At 42.7% G+C, this 22,025-nt stretch overlaps 2 protein-coding genes across 3 annotated transcripts; one reads left to right on the top strand and one right to left on the bottom strand.

Moving 5' to 3' along the window:
• Window positions 1–846: 846 nt before the first annotated feature.
• Window positions 847–5,689, bottom strand: blzf1 (basic leucine zipper nuclear factor 1). The gene is made up of 7 exons (XM_061670176.1): window positions 5,643–5,689; window positions 5,276–5,375; window positions 3,943–4,397; window positions 3,650–3,849; window positions 2,885–3,013; window positions 1,566–1,788; window positions 847–1,472 (listed from the first exon to the last, which is right to left on the bottom strand). Exons 2-7 carry the CDS (start codon window positions 5,298–5,300, stop codon window positions 1,287–1,289), a joined length of 1,218 nt encoding a protein of 405 aa, XP_061526160.1. The 5' UTR covers window positions 5,301–5,375; window positions 5,643–5,689; the 3' UTR covers window positions 847–1,286.
• A 250-nt stretch (window positions 5,690–5,939) lies between these two features.
• On the top strand, window positions 5,940–22,025 carry ercc5 (excision repair cross-complementation group 5). Of its 2 annotated transcripts, XM_061670177.1 has the most exons (15): window positions 5,940–6,146; window positions 6,275–6,450; window positions 6,528–6,643; window positions 6,759–6,860; window positions 9,942–9,996; window positions 11,125–11,271; window positions 11,351–11,555; window positions 12,513–13,442; window positions 13,510–13,748; window positions 14,108–14,227; window positions 14,416–14,629; window positions 15,304–15,448; window positions 17,387–17,587; window positions 17,664–17,748; window positions 20,968–22,025. In XM_061670177.1, the coding sequence occupies exons 1-15, from the start codon at window positions 6,059–6,061 to the stop codon at window positions 21,472–21,474; spliced, it is 3,330 nt and encodes a 1,109-aa protein (XP_061526161.1). In that variant the 5' UTR covers window positions 5,940–6,058; the 3' UTR covers window positions 21,475–22,025. The 2 variants fall into 2 exon arrangements, 1 of the variants encoding a protein (XP_061526161.1); XR_009768159.1 differs by lacking the exons at window positions 17,664–17,748; window positions 20,968–22,025 and having other exon boundaries at window positions 15,304–16,187; window positions 17,387–17,469.

Consider the following 22,025-nt stretch of genomic DNA (forward strand, 5'->3'; position numbering starts at 1 on the left):
CCTCGTCCCCCCAAAACAAAAAAATTATTAACAGAAAACTAACTGCATACAAGTTCAAGTTTCCCAAGCATTTTCAACTCCTTAAATATTTTCTGTAATGGCAGCAAATGTATTTCTGCATTTTACTGCTCCATGTCATCATTCTTCAGCATACAAACAGAATAATCGCATGACCATAAATGTTTACAGATCCTTTAAGGTGTCATGTTTTACCAAACCAACTTTTTATAGTATTTGGGATGTAATATTGGCTCTATGGTGTTTCAGTCAACGTGAAATAAAATCATCCACATATTCCAAGTTCCAGATGTTTTTTTCTGCCGAGAGGCCTGAAATCAGGTCATTCCAATTTCTCGAGCTGATCTACGCCAGTAGCGAAGAGTTCCGCCTACCTCTCAGCTCCCAAGCCAGCGCTGTCATCATAACAAAAACACGTGCTCTCACAAATGGCTCTTCTACACGGAGGCAACCAATCAGAGGAAAGGGGGCGATCTTGGCCAAATATGGATGAAGCGGATATAAAACTCTGTCAAACAGAAGTAGTTGTCAGAGGGGCCTTTTCTGAACACTCGTATGACAAAACAAAGGCGGTTTTTTAAATGAAATTTGACACTTTTATACTAAGTCCATGTTAGAGAGTCACTCTATGGAGGTCTAAATAGCCCAAATATGGGATCTTTAATAAGGACCAGTACACCATTTAAATAGTCTGAACCAGCGTGTGGTGAATCTGAAATGCTTGACTAGTATAAATAATGTTTTTCAAAGCTTAAGAATTGGGGTGTTAAATACTTGTTCATCCAAAAATCTAAAGACAAATATTTCATCTTAAAACAAATATTTCACATAAAAAAAAAAAATACAAAAAAATGTATAAAAGCACAGAATTATCAAAAAAGACACTGGTAAGAGAGAAGGATATCGATAGGGCACAATTTCTCCTACTCCTGCAACATTTGTTGTAGAAAATGAAGAAAAATGTGTACCGATGTGACTTTAGACCTAAGGTACAAATATTGATCATGACTTGGATATTATTTAAAAGCACTGATCATTTGCTGAAGATTGAAAATTGAGAAGGGGAAAAGTAATTTCTTGGGACAGCATGTTTTGAAAATCATTTAAATAAATGTGGCTACTGTTTCACAAATGTTTTGGTAAAACTTGTTAAGCTTAAGATCACTCGGAAAAGGATGTAGCCGGCCAATGTCAAATAGTATGTGGTTCTATTGCATGGCGACAAGATGTTCAGCATTGAGATGAGGCATTGAGATGATGATGCTCATCTAAAGCACGAGGATGTCTCCGCTGCAGCGTTCACAGCAGTTAAAAGTGATGTTCTCATAGCGAGTGTACGGGTGAAACCTGCCAATGCTCTTCTTATTGCTCAGAAAGTTTGAGGGGGATGAGTCATTGAGTGGAGAGACGGCCTTGTTTTCTGCGCAGGAAATTGGATCTAAAATCTTCAGCACCTATAACACACATAAGCAAACCAATGGGTTTCATGAATAACCGCGGCCTTTGAAACTGATAACATTTGATCTAAAAATATGACAAATGTGTACCTTCTCAGCCATCTTCTCTGCTGGTGTGCTACACAGTTGATCCGTTGTTGCACTGATGCGTTTGACCACACCGCTGCAGGTATTTCCTAACAGGTGGGAGTTGATAGCATCTGCTAGTTTGTGATTGGCCACCGCCACCTCTGCTGTGCTGAGCGGCTGTGCGCTGGGGTAGTATGTCTGCTGCCTACCCCACTGCAGAGACACCAGGAGCTGCTCCATAGATCTGACAACAACAAAAGGAAAGATAGATGGTCAGAATCAAATCATTAAATCCCTGGAAAACACTTAGACGACATGCAAGTATTCATATTTTTCTATACGGTGATTTGTTTTCAAAAATACGGTTTCAGTCAGGCTCTACACTCTGCTCACAGTACAACAAATAGATGGCTTTAATGTTTCTGAAGGTAAAAAAATAATGATGGGAAATATTTTGGCATTTTGTAAACTGTTAATTAGAATGGTGTTTAGCTTTCTGTATGTTTTTATGAATCCTGTGCTTCTTAAGGAATATTATACTAAGAGATGGCTTGTTGACAGCCAATCATGTCAACATTATTACCATTTTGATACTATGACGAAGTGATATTTTATCACTGCACTTGTACATTTGACTGTATTGAAAATGCTATTATTCTCGTTTGTAATGTTTTATGTTTTTGCCATCATTGTTATTTCTAAATTCCTTAACATGAGGCAAATGCTGCTGAGGAACACTAGCCATTGAACTAACTTAACATTTTTATTTGTATGAACGTTTATTAATGTGCAATATCCCGTTTTAAAAATAGATTAATTGCCAAATTAACCAACTGAATTAAGAGGGGTAAGGTCAATTGTCTACTCAGTCTCATCCTGTTTAAAATCACTATAGGGGGTTTACTATACCATCATAAAATATGTTTATATCTGTCTCTATGTCAGATTTGTTACTTCAACATAGTTCCTCTTTCGCACCAAGACAGGGTTTTGGCACCATCTTGTGGCATCTTGGGGCTATGGCAGCATCTTGGAGCATTTCAGAAAACACCAAAAAAAAAAGCCAATAGGTGTTCAGTGACTTTAACAATTTAGAGTTGTCAATTAACCTACCATGCATGTTTTTGGGATGTGGGAAGAAACCGGAGTGCCCAGAGAAAACCCACGCAGGCACGGAGAAAACATGCAAACTCCACACAGGCAGGGCTGGAACTTGAACCCAGGTCCTCAGAACTGTGAGGCAGACGCTCTAACCAGTCGTCCACCGTGCCGCCATAATAAGCCATACATATTATTTTACATCATGATGAGCCATGGGGGTCCCTCAGTGTAGATGTTACCTGTGAGTGAGCACCATTTCCCTTGAGAACTCGTCTCTTTCCAACAACAGGTCCTGAATGGCTCCTTGAGCCTCTCTGGTCTGACGCTGCAAAGCTGTTCTGGTATTTGTCAGCTCCTCTGTCATCACTCTGTAAACAGAATGAAGCAAGTTCAAAGGGTTCATTCAGCCTATGAAGGTAGTTATCTCATTCTGTACTGCCCCACTCTGTATCCACTTCATTGTTGTCCTTGATGGACCAAAAGCATTTTGTTCTATTAACTAATCACATCAACAACAACTTGACAACATACTATAGATAGTACTATCTTCAAACTTGTCCTCAAACTTGTTTTTTTCCTCTAAACGGGATGAAGTAATGAAAGACAATTTTGTCAAATGTGTCTTATTGTAACATGCACTTTTTGAAACGCTTTCAAAATATATGGGGCTCTAAAGTAAGGGCTGTATCAAAATTTCTGTCTTTAAAACAATGATGCTCAGTTTTGAATGGCACTGTAAGATAATACATTTCAAGAACCTAAATAGGATAACCAGTATATTAAAAAACTGGAAACCACAATTAATGTCTTTCTGACAGTTAAACAACAGAATTATTAACTTAATAAAGCTGGATTTTTTTATTTTATTTTTTGCACTTGTGCTTGGAAGATCTTGGATTGTGTAGCGACATTGGTAGCTAGTGGGTACTTATTAATGAGGACAAAATTACAGCCCGTGGTGATCTGAAAGGAGGGGGGGAGTACCGCTTATGTCTGTTTCATACCTGCTGGCGAGGAACTTGCTCCTCCAGACATCACACTGGATACTCATGCGCTCCAGCTGCTCCACTGTGTGTGACAAACTCCGACCCAAAGCCTCGTTCTCTAGAATCAGCTGATTCTTCTCACGTGCCAGACGCTCAAACTGGTACTGCAGGTCATCACCCATGGATGCCACCAGCAGTTTCTTGAGCTCACGGTTCACCTAGTCATAGATCATGAAAGAATAGGAATAAGTCTACTGGCATAAAACCATGTGTAAAGTTGAAATGTCTAAGCTTGTGTGTGTGGCTCTTGCCTCTGTCTGCACACGCAGTTGATTGGAAAGGCCCTCCTTGTCCTGTAGCAGCCTGCGTTCAGAGTTCTGAAGCTTCTCTAGGTGTCCTCTCCAGTCATCCAACGATGGTTGTGCGGAAGAACTTCGCTCTTCCACCTGTTGTCCAGCGTCTCCCTTCGCCTCAGTTACTCGGCAGTTTCTAGTTATGGCAGCTCGAGGTACGACTATCCTTACAGCCTCCACCTCTGTGCAGGCCTCCCTACTCACCTTGCCCAGGTGGAGCACCCCAAGAGGTTGGGGGGCAACAGGGGGGGGAGGATTGGAAGACTTGGGGCTGTGTTTGGGGCTTGCTGCTTTGATGAGGGGAGCGGCTGACAGACCTGATGTCAATGTATCTGTGCTGACCTCCAGGGTGGAGGGCGTTTTATCAGTTTCCATGCCATCCCCAGCCACTCGTACTGGGACACGGCGAGAATCTGGAAGACAGGATATCGATCTACCACAAGGTGTCAAAGTACCAACGTGACAAGTGACTACCATTTTTGTGGAAATGTTTTTTTTTTTTTTTTTTTTTTTTTAAAGAGGGGGGGGGGAGGAATGTAATGCGGGACAAAATTAAATTACTAAAATTACAATTCTAATGCTTGTGTATTTGCACTATTTAAGTTGAGTTTTCAGAGTAGGTGACGCCGTTTAAAACATCACGGTAATTTTGACACATCGACTTGCAGAACCTCTCAGAATTTTGGCCCGTAGAAGAGTAGATGTTTTTAAAATGAAACATGCCAGCCAATCGGAGAAATGGTTCCCAGAGTAGCCGACCAACCAAAGGGTCGAGGAGGTATGTTGAGACATAATCAAGTTATACTGTTACTCTAATTTGGATATCACCTCATTTTACGACCAGATTTTCTAATTTTTTCACACAAAAATGTTCCCCAAAAGGCTTTTTTCCCCCAGACACAACAAACTCAATTTCTAATCATCCAATTTTCAAAATTCTTGTACTCACGTAGAAGTGGCCATTTCAACCAGACTCCGTCATTTGACAGACTCTTAACTTTTGTGACATTTTGTTACGTTCCTCATCAAATGTACTCAAGGAAATGAATAAATACAATTGTTTCTGCACCAATTATTACTGCACACGCAGACATGAATATTCTAATACATCATACATTAAACACGCTGAGATCTAGTCACATGGAGTGAGTGGTCATATTTTTAATGGTGGGAAAACTGCTGCCTGGCTGGCAAGTGGCGATTAGTTTTGGCAATAAAGTTAAAAACATATTCATTGAACAACAACAATAGTTCATGGTACATACGATCAGATTGTGCGGGTGATACATACCCCTGACACTGACAGCAGCAATCATGATGGTGGTCTGTTCTTGAACTGACACAAAGTATCCACGTGCAGTGAATTCCAGGAATTACTGTTTGGACGGACTCTAAATCGAAAAGAAAAAGGAAACGGTGTTTCAACACACACACACACTTGTTGTGATGTGACTGTTTAACCACCGCAGAGGAGGTGATAAGGTCATCAAATAAATGAAGGCTGCTTCACGACAAGGCTAACTTCGGGGCTAGCGAGTTGACCGCTGAGGTTGGGGGAACGTGCGGCAAAACAACCCATTACGTCAAAAACTCCCAACAATCTACCCAAAGTTATATCAATCATAACGAATACGTTCAGAAAATATTTCGTAACATACATAGCGCTTGACAATGGTCCTCCAGATGGCAGCTGTTTATTCTGTTACCGGAAACAGTTAGAATGTATAAATCCTGAACTTGGTCTCTCAGGCTAGACGTTTTCCAATAAATGCCACACTCCGTTTTGGATCTGAAAGTGCCGAGATATTCACAAAAAAGACGATATATAACCCTGTTTCTTACAATTTATAATTTGATGCAGAATATTTGTGTTACGTATGGCCTGACAGGTAAGACCCCGGGAAAATAAACCGGAATAACCGGAAAACGACATATTTATGACACGGAACGGAACCTTGTGTTTACTTTTGGTTGCTCGACGGACGGAGCGATTGTTATTCAAATGAGACCAAATTTAGTCCTCTTTGTGACCATTGTGCATTTGTAATCATATTATGCAATTTTAAGTTGGGCCATGGGAGTGCACGGACTTTGGAGGCTGCTGGAGAGCACAGGGAAACCCATTAATCCAGAGACTCTGGAGGGTAAAATTCTTGCTGTTGGTATCCAAACTTGAGGGATCTGATCAACTGTTTCCATCAACGCAATCAATTCACCAGCCTCTCTCTCAGATGTGTTGTTGTTATTGACTCTGGTCTCTCCAACATGAACCTTAACCTGGCACCAACAGATATCAGTATATGGCTGAATCAGGCCGTGAAGGGCGTGCGAGACCGTGAAGGCAACAGTGTCCGGAACGCTCACCTTCTCACTCTCTTCCACCGCATTTGCAAGCTGCTCTTTTTCCGCATCAGGCCAGTGTTTGTGTTTGATGGCGATGCTCCACTGCTGAAGAAACAAACTCTGGTAAAGTCCACAATTTGATTCGTTTTTTAAAATTGACCGTACACCTTTTGTATTTTCTTATGTGGATTTGTTCTTAGGCCTTGAGGAGGCAAAGGAAGGAAGAGTTGAGTCAAGAATCCAAAAAGACGAATGAGAAACTCCTAAAGACATTCCTGAAGAGACAAGCTATCAAAGCTGTGCTCGGAGATAACAGGTGAGCATCAGAGACAGGTCTTTTTCACTAATTGTATCAAGCCCAAACACCTGAACCAATGAATATACGCTTGTGGTTGAAACTTGTTTTTTGTTTTTTTTTGCCTTTTCCTCAGTAAGGATCCTCTACCAAGCCTATCCAGTGTGAAGAGAAATGAAGTGGATGACATGTATGTTCTACCAGCCCTCCCACAGGCAGATGAGGAGCAGAAAAGCAGGTCCATCCATCCATTTTCTACCGCTTATCCGAGGTCGGGTCGCGGGGGCAGTAGCTTTAGCAGGGACGCCCAGACATCCGTCTCCCCAGCCACTTCATCCAGCTCTTCCGGGGGGATCCCGAGGCGTTCCCAGGCCAGCCAAAAGACGTAGTCTCTCCAGCGTGCCCTGGGTCGTCCCCGGGGTCTCCTCCCGGTGGGACGTGCCAGGAACACCTCACCAGGGAGGCGTCAGGGAGGCATCCGAATCAGATGTCCCAGCCACCTCATCTGGCTCCTCTCGAGGAGCAGCGGTTCTACTCTGAGATCCTCCCAGATGACCGAGCTTCTCACCCTATCTCTAAGGGAGAGCCCGGACACCCTGCGGAGGAAACTCATTTCGGCCGCTTGTTTGGGGGATCTTGTTCTTTCAGTCACGACCCACAGCTCGTGACCATACGTGAGGGTAGGAACATAGATCGACCGGTAAATTGAGAGCTTCGCCTTTCAGCTTAGCTCCTTCTTTACCACAACGGACCGATACAAAGTCCGCATCACTGCAGACGCTGCACCGATCCGCCTGTCGATATCCCGTTCCATTCTTCCCTCACTCGTGAACAAGACCCCAAGATACTTGAACTCCTCCACTTGGGGCAGGATCTCATCCCCGACCTAGAGAGGGCACGCTACCCTTTTCCGACTGAGGACCATGGTCTCAGATTTGTAGGTGCTGATTCTCATCCCAGCCGCTTCACACTCAGCTGCGAACTGCTCCAGTGAGAGTTGGAGATCACAGTTTGATGAAGCCAACAGCCGAGGGTGTAAAGCTGCTCCACTGTTCCACGGCCAGGACGAAAACCACACTGCTCCTCCTGGATCTGAGATTCAACTTCCCGACGGACCCTCCTCTGCAGCACCCCTGAATAGACCTTACCAGGGAGGGTGAGGAGTGTGATCCCCCTGTGGTTGGAACACACCCTCCGGTCCCCCTTCTTAAAAAGGGGGACCACTACCCCAGTCTGCCAATCCAAAGACCCGATGTCAATGCGATGTTGCAGAGGCATGTCAACCAGGACAGCCCGACAACATCCAGAGCCTTTAGGAACTCCGGGCGAATCTCATCCACCCCCAGGGCCTTGCCACCGAGGAGCTTTTTAACCACCTCGGTGATCTCAACCCCAGAGATAGGAGAGCCCGGCTCAGAGAACCCAGATTCTGCTTCCTCATAGGAAGGCATGTCGGTGGAATTGAGGTCTTCTAAGTATACTCCCCACCGACTCACAACCTCCCGAGTAGAGGTCAGCAGCGCCCCATCCCCACTATACACAGTGTTGATGGTGCACTGCTTCCCCTCTTGAGACGTCGGATGGTGGACCAGAATTTCCTCGAAGCCGCCCGGAACTCTTTCGCCATGGCCTCACCGAACTCCTCCCATACCTGAGTTTTTGCTTCAGCGACCACCAAAGCTGCATTCCGCTTGGCCAGCCGGTACCCATCATCTGCCTCAGGAGTCCCACAGGCCAAAAAGGCCTGATAGGACTCCTTCAGCTTGACGGCATCCTTCACCGTTGGTGTCCACCAACGGGTTTGGGGATTTCCGCCACGACAGGCAGAGACCATCTTACGGCCACAGCTCCGGTCGGCCGCCTCAGCAATGGAGGCGCGGAACGTGGTCTACTCGGACTCGATGTCCCCCGCCTCACCCGGAACATGAGCAAAGTTCTGTCAGAGGTGGGAGTTGAAACTCCTTCTGACATGGGATTCTGCCAGACGTTCCCAGCAGACCCTCACAATACGCTTGGGTCTGCCACATCGGACCGCCATCTTCCCCCACCATCGGAGCCAACTCACCACCAGATGGTGATCAGTTGACAGCTCCGCCCCTCTCTTCATCCGAGTGGCCAAGACATGCGGCCGCAAGTCCGATGACACGACCACAAACTCGATCATCGAACTGCGACCAAGGTTGTCCTGGTGCAAAGTGCACATTTGGACACCCTTATGCTTGAACATGGTGTTCGCTATGTTCAATCCGTGATGAGCACAGAAGTCCAATAACAGAACACCGCTCGGGTTCTGATCGGAGGGGCAGTTCCTCCCAATCACGCCCCTCCAGGTCTCACTCTCATTGCCCACGTGAGCATTGAAGTCTCCCAGCAGAACGATGGAGTCCCCAGCGGGAGCGCTATCCAGCACCCCCGCCAAGGACTCCAAAAAGGGTGGGTACTCTGAACTGCTGTTTGGTGCATAGGCACAAACAACAGTCAGGACCCGTCCCCGCACCCGAAGGCGGAGGGAGGCTACGCTCTCGTGAACCCCAACAGACAGGCGTCGTGCCGGGGGGCAATAAGTATACCCACACCTGCTCTGCGCCTCTCACCGTGGGCAAATCCAGAGAGGAAGAGAGTCCAATTCCTCTAAAGAGGACTGGTACCAGAGCCCAAGCTGTGTGTGGAGTCGAGTCCGACTTTATCTTGTCGGAAACTCTCAACATCACACACCAGTTTGGGCTCCTTGCCTGCCAGAGAGGTGACATTCCACGTCCCTAGAGCCACCTTCTGTAGCCGGGGATCGGATCGCCAAGGTCCCCTCCTTCGGCCACCGCCCAGCTCGCACTGCACCCGACCCCTATGGCCCCTCCCACAGGTGGGGAGCCCATGGGAAGGGGGACCTACGTTATCCTTTCGGGCTGTGCCATGGGTGCAGGCCCGGCCACCAGGCGCTCGCCTTCGAGCCCCACCTCCAGAGAGGGGCCCCGGTGAACCGCGTTTGGGCAAGGGAAAACTGAGCCCATCGTTTGTCGTCATCATAAGGGGTCTTTGAGCCGTGCTTTGTCTGGTCAATTATTTAATTTGAACAATTTCTCACTGCCAATAAAATCCACAGGTATTACGGCAATACTTAATTCTATCTTCTTTGAATAATATTAGGCTCTGGTAGTACTCTAATGAATATGTTTCACACTCCTGAAAAGCCATTAACAATAACATTAACAACAAACCGTGTTGATAAAATAAAATATATTGTCTCTTTTCCTAATGACATTGACATTAATTCCAGAATTGATGTAATTTCTACAACCTGTTTTATCATTATTTGTCACAGTTCAGAGGAGGAGGAAGAGAAAGAGTCTGAAGATGTGGTTGATGATATGTATCAGGTAAAAACAAAAAAGCACATTTACGTTTCTTACAACTGTACTTATGTATGTGATTGTAAAGTGGTGCTGATGAGTCATACAAGACAAGGAGCAGCACCTTTACCTCAGGAACGGAGGCTTTGTTGCATAATTACCAGGAAATGGCACACTGGCATATTTGGTCAAACACCAGGCAGCACTTAGCTCAGCAAATAACAGAAGTGACTGGGTGGTTTACTATATTGCACACAACTCACAGTCAGGGTTTCATGTAAACAAAATGCAACATAAATGTAAGCCGATAGTTAATTAAGACACATTCAATCAACTACGAGTAACTTAAAAACACTTAAACGATAATGATTAATGTCCTTGCTACGGCACAAATTCAGCAATGAATGGCGCAGTGCATCCTGGGAACCGAAGTTAATGCGAGAATTATACTTTTGCTAAGCTCTTAAATTAAAAGTACACAAACAACTGATTTTGACAGCTCGTTTAAAGTGGCATGACGAGTTACTAAACTTTGTGTGCTCCAAAAACATGGGCCTATTTAATGCCGTTAATATTGCTGCAAATATGTGATGTTGCTTGGACAAGTTGCAGGACAGGGGAGCGACAGCGCTCCTTCAACAAAGCAGAGTGAATTGCCCTGCACTGCAAAGTGAGTAGGCCCAATAATTTTGGGATTTGGAATGCGATGTAGTACATTGTATAATATTAAAATTTTGATTGAGTTTATTTTTATGCGGAAAAAAAGGCACAAAATGAATTCTTGCACTTAATATTGGTTTGCTGTTCAGCAGTTTTTGTGCCATCTTTGTATGGCAATTTTCATTCATGAGAGCCCTCAGTATCACACTATGGTTATTTTTCATTGCTTCAAAGCAATTTGTTGATGAAGAGTGGATGTTTTATACATACAGTATATTTGAGCATGAAATATATTAAGATACTGTGATGTACATTGGTTCAATAAAAAAGCAGACATATGCACATATTTTCACCATATTTAAAATGGCATTTTTGTCATACATCTGTTTAGGAAGTGCACGGCTCTATGTGGCCCCCTGGTAGCGCTGACAAAAAATTGTGCCTTCCTCCATCATTTATTTATGTTGCCCATCCCTGATCTACTTTATCCCCCAGGGGGAGGAATTTTATGCGGACCCCAACTCTGTGGACATCAACTCAGAGGAGTTTGCCTGCCTCCCACTTGAAATGAAGCATGAGATCCTCAAAGACATGAAAGAATTTTCAAAAAGGCGTCGGACCCTGTACCACAAACCCCCTGAGGTACCTGCAGTCACACTCTTCGTGTCTCCACAGCTTCATCGACACACTCACACCTTTTAACTTCTTAATTCATTCCTAGCTCTCCATAGACTTTTCCCAGTACCAGTTGTCCGGCTTACTGCACAGGAACAAACTGAATCAACGTCTGGAGGGAGTGGAGAAAGAGATGAACCAGTGCAGTGCCGGCAGCGCACCGCAGCTCTACGAACAGGACCAGCAGAAATGTGACGTTGAGTCACGTCGACTTGTTTCAGAAGACAACTCTCACTACATCCTCATTAAAGGCAAGTCCATTAATCATTCTCGAGCAACAAGGATTTGGAAAAGTGTATGCATTACAAAATAGATGGGTTTTTACAGTTGGCATCATTCAAAGATTATAGATTCTAATTTTGAAAACATGAGGTACACCATCATCCAGAGATCCAACACGATAACTGTGTGAAAACTATTCTTCTTCACAACAGCAATAATTTTTGGTTTATAAACTTTTTTTTAATTATGCATGTAGTTCATCATATACGGAGGTGTTTATAGTATTTACTGCTAAACCAATGTAGCCATCCATCCATCCATCCATCCATCTATTCATTCATTTTCATTACCGATTGTCCTTATTAGGGTTGTGGGTGTGCTGGCGCCTATCCCAGCTGGCTTTGCGCGAGAGGCAAGGTACACCCTGAACTGGTCAGCCAATTGTAGGGCACATACGGACAAACAACCATTCGCACTCACATTCACACCTACGGACAATTTAGAGTCCTCAATTAACCTACCCTGGATGTTTTTGGAATGTGGGAGGAAACTGGACTACCCGGAGAAAACCCACACAGGCACAGGGAGAACATGCAAACCCCACACAGGGGAGGCTGGATTTGAATCCAGGGCCTCAGAACTGTGAGCCAAATGTGCTAACCAGTCGTTCACCATGCCGCCTTTATGAAATATAATTAATACAAAAAGGCAAAATAAATTAATAAAATATTAATTGTGATGTATAAATCACTTCATTAGACATTGAATATTTACAGGTTACAGGTGGAGGCCAATGTTGCATTGCAATTCAGTCAAACTTAAATTGATTTGCTCAAGTGATGGCTACCTAAATTCTAAAATAATGCTAAAAGATATGCTTCAGGCAGATGTATTAGATTTGCTGAGAGATTTAATATCATTCTTACACAAATATAACAAGTTCAAACTGTTATTTTTTTTATTTAGTTTTTTGTTTTGCTATACAGGTTCTACAAAAAGTAAAGCACCCTCAGAAGGCCAACCTGCCTCTGCACCCTGGACTGGGAACGCCCTGTCAGGCTTTATAAAGCAAGCCGTGGACAAACCCAAGCCCTTGTGGTGTCTGGTCTCAGAGGAAGAAGATAAAAAGCAAGTTTCCTGTTCAGAGGACTGTAAAGCTTCAGTATCTCAACTCGATTCGCCCCCTTCGCCTCACACACTGAAAGCTATCCAGGCGGCCATGAGTGACAGCTCGGATGTGGAGACAGTGAAGCAGGAAGAGAGGGATGTGTGTGTTTCTCCACGTACTCTGCTCGCCATCCAACGAGCTCTGGCTGAGGAGGATGAAGTTTATGGAGTCAAGCATACGACTCTAAGCAGGAGCTCTGCTACTAAGTTGCAAACCTTCATCAGTAGTTCAGAGGAGGAGATGGAACCTGATGCTATGAGTAATGTTGTCCAAGAAAAATCTAATTTTGAGGGAAACACAGTAGGAAAAAAAAAACCTGATGAGTTGTTAGTTATTGGTTCAGATTATATGGATGAAGTAATTGGAAAGAGAAATAAAGATTTTCACTTTGCAGCAGCTATTCATGAATTGAAGGAAGGATCTGACAGGCAAAATGTGGGGGATGAGAAGAGTGAGGTGAACAAGGACAAGGAAATGCTCAACGCGAAACTACTTGACGCAAGGCCAGTAGGTTGTAGTCAGACAAAGCCTGACGAGAGAGGTGACTCAGAGCAGAGAATGATGTTTGACAAGGAGCGTCATGCTCATTCTGAGGCAGCTGCTTGTGTGTTTGAGCAACTACAAGGAGAACCTCTTTGGGAGGCTCAAAGTCACCTGGAGCTGCCGAAGCAGAGAAATAATGAATCCACTATTCTACAGAGGAGCCTTGATGTTAAGACAGAAAGCACAGATGACAGTGAATCAGAAGGTAACAGTCAGAGCAGATAAATTCATAATTATTAAAGAATTGTTAAATAAAAAACATTTTCCCCCAGAGAGCTTTGTTGAAGTATCAGGAGAAGAACATGAAGAGGATGCAGACGAGGTCCATGAAGATGAGACAATGCAAGGAGAAAGTCAGTCCAATGCTGCCACTATTCCAGAAGAGTCTTTGAAATTAAATGGAGAACAAGACAACAAAACACAGACTGATGAGGAAGAAGAGTTGGACGAGGAAAAGGAGAAAGCGTCCTACTCAGCTCCTGCAATCAATGAATGGCAAGATTTTGATGTGGTAAGCATGCACTGGGTTTGTCATTCTTATTTACAAAAGACACACTTAAAACCACCTGCAAATTATTGATTAACTTCAACCTTTGTGAAAATAAAAAAGAGTAATCTTGTAGGTATCCTTGCCTCAGTTTATATTGGATTGATAGTTGCTCCATCCGCCACCACTGCCACCTAGATTTTGGGAATCATACATACAGTATCTAAATCAAATCGTCGATGCCTACTGGAATACATTCAGATGGATGGTGGTCTACGAACATGCGTTTGTAATATATCGAAATCTTCCCAAAGTGTTTATGTGTAGAGCTGTGTTTCAACACTGTAACAGCTAATTTAGTGGGTGTGCCCGTTGCGGTGCAGGATGAGCTGCAGTCTCTGGAGAGCTCTCTGCAGGTGGAGCAGAGCAACCTGAAAGAGCAGAAACAGCAGCAGGAGAGGATGGCCAACACCGTCACAGGGCAGATGTACCTGGAGAGCCAGGTGAGTCAAAGAACACTGTTAAAAAATAATTAAAACAAATACAAACACACACATTCAAAATAAGCCTTAGAAAAGTTGAGCCTTGGCAAAACTGTTGAGATTGTAACTACTTATGTGATTACACATGCGTAAGATTACTTTTGCATAGACTTACTGAAAATTAGTTGTCATTGTTTTCGTGATTCCAGGAGCTCCTGCGACTGTTCGGCATTCCATTCCTCGTGGCACCAATGGAGGCCGAGGCACAGTGTGCCGCACTCGACCGAGCCGACCACACCAACGGGACGATAACTGACGACTCGGACGTTTGGCTGTTTGGAGGGCGACATGTTTACAAGAACTTTTTCAGCCAGAATAAATATGTGGAGCACTACCAGTACAGTGACCTGCAGAACCAAATGGGTCAGTGATCTCCATCTAATCTATATGTTGTTTATGTTTTCACATTTGAAAAACCTTCATATCCCAAAAACATGTTCGTTTTTTTTTTTTTTAATTTGAAGATGGACCAGAGACATTGTATGCACAGGGACACCTGGTAATTACACCTAGAGGAAGTGAAAAGGCTGGAAATGCCGCTTCCCACGACTTTAGTCTGTAGTGTATAATTGTTGCTGTTGAGCTACTTACTAATACTATCTAAATATTTAATCCTAAACACACAAGAGTTCATGACGGTCGTTAAGTGAGATAGCTATTACGAAAACACCACCCTAAGAAGACAGATAATGACAATGTTTTTGTCCAACTTTCAGATTGACTGTACGTAGATGTACAGCGGAAACAAGCCTGATTTATCATTTTCAGCCGTATATGCCACGTCTTCATGTCTGTTTTTGCCACAGTAAACTGTGTTATTCTGATGCATATAGGCATGCATACATTGGAACAAATCAAAATTGCGTTGACAAAGTGCAATGACGATGCATCCAATGCTAATGGTTTACAATTTAGGGTATATCATATCAGTGTGTTAATGTTGTTGACTTGCTAGTTGATGTAATTTATACACACAGAGCATTACTTCTCTGTCCTGTACCCTGATTCTGTCTGTGCTTTTCTGTCCTTCAACACAGGGTTGGACAGGACCAAACTGATAAACCTGGCTTACCTGCTTGGAAGTGACTACACAGAGGGCGTGCCCGGGGTTGGATATGTGACTGGCATGGAAATCCTGAATGAATTCCCTGGACATGGGCTGGAGCCACTAACACAGTTCAGGTGTGTTATCTTCCCCAACCAATCACAAAATTGGATGTGTGATAGCAGTTATATATACAGTAATGAACACAAGTATTGGTATATCTGACCATCATAATCTCTGGATATCGGCATACAGTATAAAGCTTTGAAGACTTTCTACGATAATATATTGTATGTATGTCTGTGGGAGTCTGTCCATTCATCAAGAAGAACATTTGTGAGATCACGAGTTACTGATGTCGGAAGGGAGGGCGTGGCTCGCAGTCTCTGTTCTACTGTTTGATGGGGTCCAAGTCAGGGCTGTCTCGGTCTCCCACACCAAACTCATCCAACCATGTCTTTAGTGCAGGGCTCGAGACTGCGACCAAATTGGTCGCATATGCAACCTTTTTTGCAGCTTGTACGATGAAAAATTTCATATTGTTGCACTTGCTCGAGAGCATGTTTAATGGTTGAAAGTCGCCTTTTTTCCACTACAATGTCTTCCTGCACGTTCTCCAAGAGAGAGAAAGAAAGACGTCTCAATCATTGTTATGAATTTCATTTGAGTTAAAAGCGAACCACTGCAACATAATTGCTTGCACCGGAAGGAGACCCCAGGGACGACCCAGAACACGCTGGAGAGACTACGTCTTTCGGCTGGCCTGGGAACGCCTCGGGATCCCCCCCGGAAGAGCTGGATGGAGTGGCTGGGTAGAGGGAAGTCTGGGCATCCCTGCCAAAGCTACTGCCCCCGCGACCCGACCTCAGATAAGCGGTAGAAAATGGATGGATGGCATTATCATTAAACAAAACATAACCATAAAGAAATTAATGATCGTTGTTGTTCGGTCATCAGTCATATTAATTTTTTTCATATATGCAGTCATATGTACCGTGTCATATTGGAATGAAAGTGTATTCTACACCTTTTTCATAACCTCAAGGTGGCATACTAGAATAAAAGTGTACAACTTTTTCATAACCTGTAGGGGGCGGTGGCATAGTGGAATGAAAGTGTAAAGATTTTTCATAACCTCTAGATGGCGGCATACATTGATAAAATTTGAGTCTTTTTCTTTTAGTGTGTGCATGTATAATGCGCACTATTGACCTTTGACAATTTTTTTGAGGTAAAAAAAAATCTGCATTATACACGTGAAATTACGGTAATTCATGAAGATATGTGCGAAGATAAAAGCCCAGAGGATTGCATAGGAAAAGAAACAATCATTAAAATAAAGTGCAATAATTGCAGTAGTAATGATTTATTCATGTTCTGTTTAGCACTATGATTTTAAATGGGTAATTTGGTTTGTTTTGCAAGGAAATCCTTTGCAAAATTGTGTCTAATCATAAATGGTACTTTTATATGGTGGTGGTACACTTATGCAATCATTTTTAAATGTATGTCAATCATATGGTTGTGGTATTGCTCAAAATTATGTGGTTTTCCCAGGGGAAGAGGGTTAGGAGCCATCAATATAAGAACTGGCCCCTCTGAGTCAAGCAAATGATCAAATAAAAGTAAAGCCTTTTTTTATTATTAATTGACCTGTTTTGTTGCAGACAAACTACTTGTTCACGGTAAAATATTTTGTAAATACAGTATCATAGCTCAAGTCACTGTTAATGTTTACTTCATACGAAACTATGGTATGCCATGGTCATGCTATACCTCCTCAAATAAAGGGTTCGCTGGTGCGACCAACTTTTTCTGTTGGTCACACCAGTGCTACCAGTGCAAAAGTTAATGTAGAGCCTTGCTCACTCAGTGTCCTTGATTTTTTTCACTGTGGCACATTCATGTCAGACCAGAAACCCCTAACTGTTCCTGCACAGTTAAAATGTAACTTTATCTAGCCTAATATAATTGAATATTTGCAAAAAGTGGACAGAAAATACTGAAGAAATGCTAATCATGTTTTTCCTTTCATTAAATATTACATGAGTACAGAATTTATTTTGTTTTTGTAGTATGTGGTGGTCAGATGCTCAAGAGAAAAAGCGTTTGACTGCTGATCCTCGCGACACAAAAGTGAAGAAAAAGCTGAGGGAGCTCAAACTCCAGCCTGGATTCCCAAACCCTGCGGTGGCTCAGGCTTACCTGCAGCCTGCAGTGGATGAGTCGGACAGCTCCTTCAGCTGGGGCCGCCCTCAAATGGACATGATCAAAGAATATCCTTCCACTCTTGATAAAATTAATGCAGAAGAGTGTCTCACAGGTAGACGTTTTCCTTGACCAGCCCTTTACATTCTGTCAAAGTCGTTTTGGTTGGGCCAGTGGAAAAACCGCAGAGACCCTTCAGCCTGTGATCAAGCAACTTGACACACAACAGGTAACTTTCACACAAATAATGATTGTTTCTGGGGTATGATCGTGTACCCAGAGCAATGAATTAACTGGGAGCTCAGTTTTGGTTTGTGACAAATTAGCTCCCATCAAACTCAAACCTCCATTCCCACTGTAGACAGCCTCATGTCTAAAACCTTCCCATGGACCCTCACGCCTACTTACTTAAAATGAACCAGACATGACCGAATACTTTACTAAAATATTTGTGCAGTGCAGTGAAAAAGTATTGTCTCCCTTCTCAAATTCTTATATTTTTGCATACTTTCCCCACTTTAAGATCATCAGACAAATATAACTCGTGAACTTAAAATGCTGTTTTTAAATGGTGATTTCATTTATTTAAAAAAAAAACAAAAAAAACTATTCAAAGTTACCTGGCTCCGTGTAAAAAAGTAATTACCCCCCTTGTTAAATCATGAATTAATTGTGGCTAATCACAATTTTGAGTTAATTTTCACTGATCGCACCCAAGCCTAATTACTTCCAGACCTGTTCAATCAAGAAATCACTTAAAGAGAATCCGTCTCAACAAAATCAAGTCAGACAAAAGATCTAAAGCAGCAACAAAATGACACGATCCAGACAAATTCCAGGACAGTCGAAAGTCGAAGTAATTGACATCTATCAGTCTGGAAAGGGCTACAAAAGCCTGGAAACAGTTACAAAAGCCATTTCTATAGCTTTAGGATTCCAGCAAACCATAGGGAGAGCCATTATCCTCACATGGAGAAAACATGGAACAGTGTTGAACCTTCCCAGGAGTAGGGTTGGTCATCGTTTGAATTTGAGCGATTCCGGTCCCGATTCCGGTTCCTCATTTCGATTCAGTTTCCAAACAATTCTCGATTCCAATTCTTTTAGGGGACTGGGTCAAAAAAAAACTTTGCATGGTGTAAATTAGGGGTGTCCAAATTATGAACATCTTTTTTATTAGCCGCCTGCAACATAGACTAAAATGAACATTTGGACTCAGGGTTCTTTGTAACCGGTATCAATATCAAACCTATGAACTAAAAGGCAATGTTGTGTGGAACTAACCCAATTGACTTAATATTTATATTAATTAATGTTTCAGCTAAAAGTAAAATTTTATTTCATTGTTAAAATAGTTATTTGCAATTGTTTTATCACGTCAAATGGTTTTTATGTGCAAATTTTAACGTGACTTCCTCTTTTAAGCATGCAGCCTTTTATTTTGAAGGCTACGGACCGGAACTCAGTATTTGTGCACGAAAGGTAGCTTAACACACACCAGTCACAGTAAAACGAGACTGAATAAAAAAAAGAGTAATGAGTGGAACCAGTTGCTCTGTAAAATGTTGATTCCTTTACTAACCCACCGATGGTTTGTGATACTGTGAGACATTTATATGAATATTGTTCTAATTCATTGTGATGTAAAGTTGCTAGTTGCTTTGAAATTTTAGCTCAATGTTAAGCTTGTTTCTACTTTCTCTCCAGTGTGGTAAAATAATTTATATTTTATTTTTGCGTCTGTCATCAGCTCTTATGTTGGTTTGAAGAGGAAACTAAACGCTAAACCCTATTAGTGCAAGAGTGCAGCCCACCGTTTAACTTGTTAGCTGCCTCAATGTTGACAAACATTTTATTGTTTCACAATCACCATATTAGTTTCACTGAAGTTTCGTGCGGTGTAGGCTGAGGCTCGGAGCATGTGGGCGCACGTCAGACTTCAACACATTGTGAAAGCCTCCTTTGCACAATATAATCTCATTTATTCCAAGTATTGCACTGAGGCAACTGGTAATTTATTTTAACAAAGTTAAGAAACAATTTTGTTCAACACCGCCGTTGGACACAAGCACATCTTCATGTGCGTTCTTCTTCGTTGGATTTCCCCACTTTCGCCAGAATCGTTCAGTTTTTAAAATTTCGGTTCCCACTTTCGATTCCTGGAGTGTGGGAGAATCGGAACGTTAGTCCCGGTTCTAATCGGTTCTTGATTCTCGATGCCCAACCCTACCTGGCCGGCCTACATAAGATTACCCCAAGAGAACAGCAATTACTTATCCAGGAGGCCGCAAAGGAACTCAGGACAACTTCTAAAGAACTGCAGGCCTCCCTTGCCTCAGTTAAGGTCAGTGTTCATGACACAGCAATAAGGACGGGACTGGGTAAAAATGGCATCCATGGCAGAGTGACAAGGCGAAAACAACTGCTGTCAAAAAAAGAACACAGAGGCTTGTCTTACTTTTGCAAAAAAAAAAAAATCTGAATGATTCCCAAGAATTTTGGGAGAATATTAAATGGACTGATGAGATGAAAGTTGAGCTTTTTGGAAGGTGTGTGTTACATCTGGCGTAAATGGAGCTCAGCATTTCAGAAAAACATCATCATACCAACAGTCAAACATGGTGGTGTAATGGTTTTGGGCTGCTTCTCCTTCAGGACCTGGACAACTTGCTGTGAATGATGGAACCATGAATTCTACTCTTGAACGGAAAATCATGAAGTATGTTCAGCCATCAGTTTGTGACCTCAAGATGAAGCGCACTTGGGTTCTGCAGCAAGATAATGATCCAAAACACACCAGCAAGTCAACTTCTGAATGGCTTAAAAGTGGCCTAGTCGAAGTCCAGACTTGAATCCGATTGAGATGCAGTGGCATGACCTTAAAAAGGCCGTTCATGCTTGAAAACCCTAATTTTTTTCTGAATTCAAACAATTCTACCAGGAAGAGTGGGCCAAAATATCTCCACAGAGATTTGAAACACTCATTGCTACTTATAGAAAATGCTTGATTTCAGTTGTTGCTGCTGAGAGTGGCCCAACCAGTTATGAGGTTTAGGGGGCCATTACTTTTTCACACAGGCTCAGGTAACTTTGAATAGTTTTTTTATTTTTTTAATCACCATTTAAAAACAGCATTTTAAGTTATATTTCTCTGATATTAAAACATTTTTTGATGAGCTTAAACAAAGTCAGGAAGTTGCGCAAAAATGTAAGAATTTGAGAAGGGGGTCAAGATTTTTTCACGGCACTGTACCTCACTAAGAAACTATTTATATTCCATCCTCTGTTGCATGCTGCAGAAATGTGTAGTTTTCATTGCCTATCAGGTCTCATAAATGTTTTAAGTTATCTGGATGGATGTACTAAGAGACTTTATTCGAATACGTTTTATAAATATAATAACTTTGTATTTCAAGCCATTCATAATTTTTACTCTGTTTTGGTCTAGACTCAGATGCGGATTGACGCATTCTTCCGCATGGAACAACAGGAAAAGCAGGTTATTCGAAGTCAGCGTCTACGACGTGCCATCACCTGCATAAAAAGAAAGGAGAACGAAGACGGAGATGTGGAATCTGACGAGGAAATTGCGTCACCATCCAAATCCAAGAAAGGCAAAACAATAGAACAGGGCCAGAAGAAAGCCGAAAATCAAAAAATGAGAGAACTGGCTGGGTGTGTGGGGAGAGGAGGGTTTTTGGGTTCTGAGGAAATTGGAGAAACTGTGATTACATCTCTGAATGATGTAAGCTGCACTAGGCAGGAGTCACACTTGACAAAGGCTAACAAGACTGTACCACAGCACATGAGACAGAGCAGCAGCAGCTCTGGTGAGGACAGCGAAGATAATTATGATAAAGTTGCTATGGTTACTGCCCAATCTGTGTTCAAGGGAAGCATGAGAGGTCGTGGTAATAAAAGCAGGCGAGGAAGAGGACGAGGAAAGAAAAACTGAAACTTAATTTTCAAGAGAAATTCCATCCATTTTCTACACTGCTTATCCTCACTAGAGTCGCGGGCGTGCTGGAGCCTATCCCAGCTAACTGCGGGCAGGAGGCGGGGTACACTCTGAACTGGTTGCCAGCCAATCGGCACATATAAGCAAACAACCATTCGCACTCACATTCATACCTACGGACAATTTAGAGTCTTCAATTAACCTACCACGCATGTTTTTGGGATGTAGGAGGAAACCGGAGTACCCAGAGAAAACCCACGCAGGCAGAGGGAGAACATGCAAACTTCACACATGCGAGGCCGGATTTGAACTCGGGTCCTCAGAACTGGATGTGCTAACCAGTCTTTCACCGTACCGTCTTTCAAGAGAAATGATTTTTGCAAATTTTTTAGCAATGTATTTAAAACACTGCATTGTTTAGACTGTAATAATGGATTGTCTATTAATTAAATTGAGAAATATGCATATTCCTGAAAACATTGTGAAGGCTTTTTGTATGCCAAGATTGACATATTTGAAACAAAGTACCAGTCAAATGTGTGAACACA

This window comes from Phycodurus eques, chromosome 2 (genome assembly GCF_024500275.1).
Source record: "Phycodurus eques isolate BA_2022a chromosome 2, UOR_Pequ_1.1, whole genome shotgun sequence".
Taxonomy (NCBI): domain Eukaryota; kingdom Metazoa; phylum Chordata; class Actinopteri; order Syngnathiformes; family Syngnathidae; genus Phycodurus; species Phycodurus eques.